The sequence below is a fragment of the Chenopodium quinoa genome, unplaced genomic scaffold, assembly GCF_001683475.1.
Source record: "Chenopodium quinoa cultivar QQ74 unplaced genomic scaffold, ASM168347v1, whole genome shotgun sequence".
Taxonomy (NCBI): Eukaryota; Viridiplantae; Streptophyta; class Magnoliopsida; order Caryophyllales; family Amaranthaceae; genus Chenopodium; species Chenopodium quinoa.
The window spans coordinates 793,062-796,984 of NW_018744080.1; the positions used below are offsets into that span (position 1 = coordinate 793,062).

Genomic DNA, 3,923 nt, shown 5'->3' on the forward strand with positions numbered 1-3,923 from the left:
GAAGGACATTAAGAAGATAGGTTGCAATTTGAAGAGCATGATGCCAAAATGATGGAAGGAAAGAAGCATGAGCTAAAAGAGAACGAGTGATATTGTTAATAGACCGAACTTTTACGTTCGACTTTTCCATTTTGAGAAGAGGTATGAGGAAAAGATAAATGAATGACATGTCATGAGTTATACAAAAATCCCAAAAAGAATTGTTGTTATCAAACTCTCGACCATTATCACATTGCACATTTTTTATATTACGTTCAAATTGAGTTGAAATATAAGCTTTAAAGCTAAGAAAATGTCATAAACATAAGATTTTCAACCCAATAAAAAAGTCCATATATAAATATTTTGAAAATTAATCAAGAAATAAAACATAATATCGATGTCCTGCAGAACTCAAAGCAGGAGATGACCAAAGATCGTTATGTAATATATCAAAGGGCATAGTAGTACTCGAAGAAGAAGAAACAAATGGCAATTTAATATGTTTTCAAAAAACACAAGAGCTACAAATACTTGAACTATAGTGTTTATTACTATCAATTCCTCTATTTTTCCTAAGCAAATCTAAAATAGGTTCCCCTGAATGACCCAAACGGTCATGCCGTAACTTAGGAGAGATAGCAGCAAAAAAAGGAAGCTTGATTGTTGAAAGAAGATGAAACTGGGTAAAGATCTCCATGACTATCACATCTCATGATCGGCCTCCCCGTCCGAAATTCCTTCACAAATACCCAAAAGGATCAAACTCGATTGACACAGAATTATGTTTAGTAAACTTTCTAACAGATATGAGATTCTTAATCAACTTAGGAGCATGAAGGACATTTTGAAGAGATAAGGATTGACATGGGGAGGGAAAGTTAGTGTGACCATAGACAAGAATTGGAATAGAATGACCATTACCAACAACAATATCATTATTTGGATGATTGCTCAAATTAAAGTAAGACGAGAGGTTACCGATAGAAGACGTCATATGAGATGTAGCACCGGTATCCATGTACCACGACAAGTCAGGTTGTTGGAGAGACATTGTGTGCATGACTGCCTCAATATCTATGGGAGCATAAAAATCGGATTGCACATGAGGATTGGACGCCCCTGTTTGTTTGATATAAGCCTGATGAGGTCTTGGACCAAGAACACCGGCTTGGCGCTGCTGCTGGGAGCATGTGGTTGCTGTTGCTGCCATTGCGCCTGCTGCGACTATCCACCGTGGCTTCCAAAGTGTTGGTCCTGGCCGCCACCTTTGCTGCCGGAAGAGTTCCTACCACCACTGGAACCCGAATTTTTTCGTTCACCGTTGTTGTTGCGTTGACCATAATTATTCTTCCCTTTGTTGTGACCCGATTTATCTCCATGACTCGGACCACCACCACAATCAAGGCCACCATAGCGGACTCATTGACTGCCTTTTTTGCCAACCCGACTTCTTCTACGGTGAGCATAGAACGTGCCTTATAACAAGGCGACAGAGGATTACTTTGGAAATCAACGTACTAACTCCACGGTACAGACGAGTAAGTCCCCCAACCAACTATAACACCATTCGATTGTTAGGCATCGGAGCCCCAACATTCTTCAATTGATCTGCAAGGGACTTGAGACGTTGACAATAAGAGGATACATTTGGGAAATCCTCCATAGTAGTGATGGAGAATTCTTGTTCCAAAGCCACGGCACGAGAATGTTCATTATCTTGAAATATGTCACGCAACCTATCCAAAGCTTCCACAGCCTCAGAGTCGGGCTTAATAATGATGTTTAAAAAATCACTAGACATGGTGGCATAAATCCACGAGAGAACCGTGGCATTCAAGGTCATACATAGTTCCTTCTCCGCATACATAGATGGAGGAGGCTGCTCCTTACCCTTGGCTGGAGGAATGATATGGTGAAGGACCTTGGTGAGACTTTGCATGAACCTTAAATAGCTCCGTCCAAGTAGAGTATTTAACATTTTCAGTTTCAAGGGTAATGGTAACATGATTCTTGATATTAGGAACGATAAGAGCTGGATTGAGGGATTATTTCGAATCCCCCATGGAAGTTGCTGGTGATAAGGAGAAGAGAAAGAAAGGTAGAGGAAGAACAGGTGGACGGAAAACAGAGCTAGGGTGCAGCGGAATCAGAGAGAATGCCCTAGGCTAACTGATACCATGAAAGATTTGGGGAATATTTTCCTTAACGATTATCACTAATCAACCGCATATATATACAAAGTATAAGCCTTAACAGAAGGCTTGATTATAGATAAATACAAGGCAACTAATTATCTACGTTGACTGCAAAAGATATGAACAATATATTTAACATTAATAGTTTTAAGAATTATTACGTGTATGAAAATGAAGATATGTGCGTTCTAAAACGCGTCTTGGAGCCGTATGTATAAAGTCAAATGGGGCAAAAAAAAAAAGGACAGAGGGAGTAGTGATTAATTTAAACCTTGTAACCAAAAAAATGATGGTGGGAGATGTCTTGTATTCCAATGATGGAACATGATCGGTAGTACACAATATACACATCTGACAGACTCAGACTATCTTTTACTTTGGCTATATTTGGCAACACATTATATAACAACTATAATACTTCTCATGATTGCTTTAAAGGAGTTTGATATACTACTCATATCAACAAAGTGCATCTCCTTTTAGGAAGACCATATGCTAAGATACTCCATAGTTAAGTGTGCTTAGTTGAGAGCAATCATGGGATGGGTGACTTCTTGGAAAGTTCCCCGGGGTGCGCATGAGTGAGGACAAAATTACGCCGGAAGGAATCGTGTTGGTATGTGAGGACAATTGTTGGCCCTTGATGCACATTTCGTGACAATAGGCCCCTCCCTAAGGGGACAGTTGTTGGCCCTTAATGCACATTTCGTGACAATAGTTCCCATTAGGCGTAATGCTGGAGTCCTCAGGCTTCCAGGTGCAACGAGGGCGTTGTCGTTCTCAAGTGGGGGTGTATGTAATACCTCTCATTATTGCTTTAAAGGAGTTTGATATACTACTCATATCAACAAGGTGCATCTTTTTTTTAGGGAGCTCATATGTTAAGATACTCAATAGTTAAGCGTGCTTGGCTGGGAGTAGTCTTGGGATGAGCGACCTCTTGGGAAGTTTTCCCGGGGTGCGCATGAGTGAGGACAAAATGCGCCGGAAGGACTCGTGTTGGTCTGAGAGGACAATTGTTGGCCCTTGATGCACATTTCGTGACAACAAGCCCCTCCCTAATTTGTTTGGGGTCGGGGTGTTACAACAACATACTGCTGGTAATTAATCTAGGTTAACCCTTAGCGCATAGCTGCTATTTGTTAGCTAGCAAATATATAGGATGGAAAAATGTACCAATATATGCATAATAGGTGACATGTGCTAAGTATTTTGGGGGAAAATATTAAACATATAGGATGGTAAAAAGTATCACTACATGCATAATAGTACACAAAAAGTATTATTAAAATAACTTTTACTTTAATGGTACATTATACATGCATAATGGTACATTACGATATATTATAATGTACCACTATAGAGTTAGGTTTTTTCCAAAAGTTTGTTAGATTTACATTTTTGCCCTCCTATATGCTTTGTAAATGTATAACAGCTATGCGCCGAGAGTGAGTCATTAATCTATAGTCATTGATTGTACAGAAAAGACAATGAGGGTTCTTTCATAGAAATACTCCCCCTCCCCAAAATAAAGATCAAGAGAAAATTAAATCAAAATCATTCATATCACAAGCCAAGTTAATGAGTTTAGACGTTTAATGGAAAGCTATAATAAATAGATGGAAAGAATAAACAAAGAACTTATTTTTTTTTTATCCATTTAATTACAACTTTACAAAGGATCTTGCTAACGAGCGTCTTTGGGGCGTTAGATAAGGATTTAAATTATTTTTTAAAGTGGTATTA

The 3,923-nt window shown here is 38.8% G+C and overlaps 1 protein-coding gene across 1 annotated transcript; it reads right to left on the reverse strand.

The window, feature by feature from the left end:
- Positions 1-1,537: 1,537 nt before the first annotated feature.
- On the reverse strand, positions 1,538-1,960 carry LOC110691339. Its single transcript, XM_021868257.1, has one exon. The coding sequence runs from the start codon at positions 1,958-1,960 to the stop codon at positions 1,538-1,540; it is 423 nt and encodes a 140-aa protein (XP_021723949.1).
- Positions 1,961-3,923: the final 1,963 nt, after the last annotated feature.

What these genes read in the sequence shown, in the direction of transcription:
- LOC110691339 (XM_021868257.1), bottom strand. Translation starts at nt 1,960, where the DNA reads ATGTTAAATACTCTACTTGGACGGAGCTATTTAAGGTTCATGCAAAGT.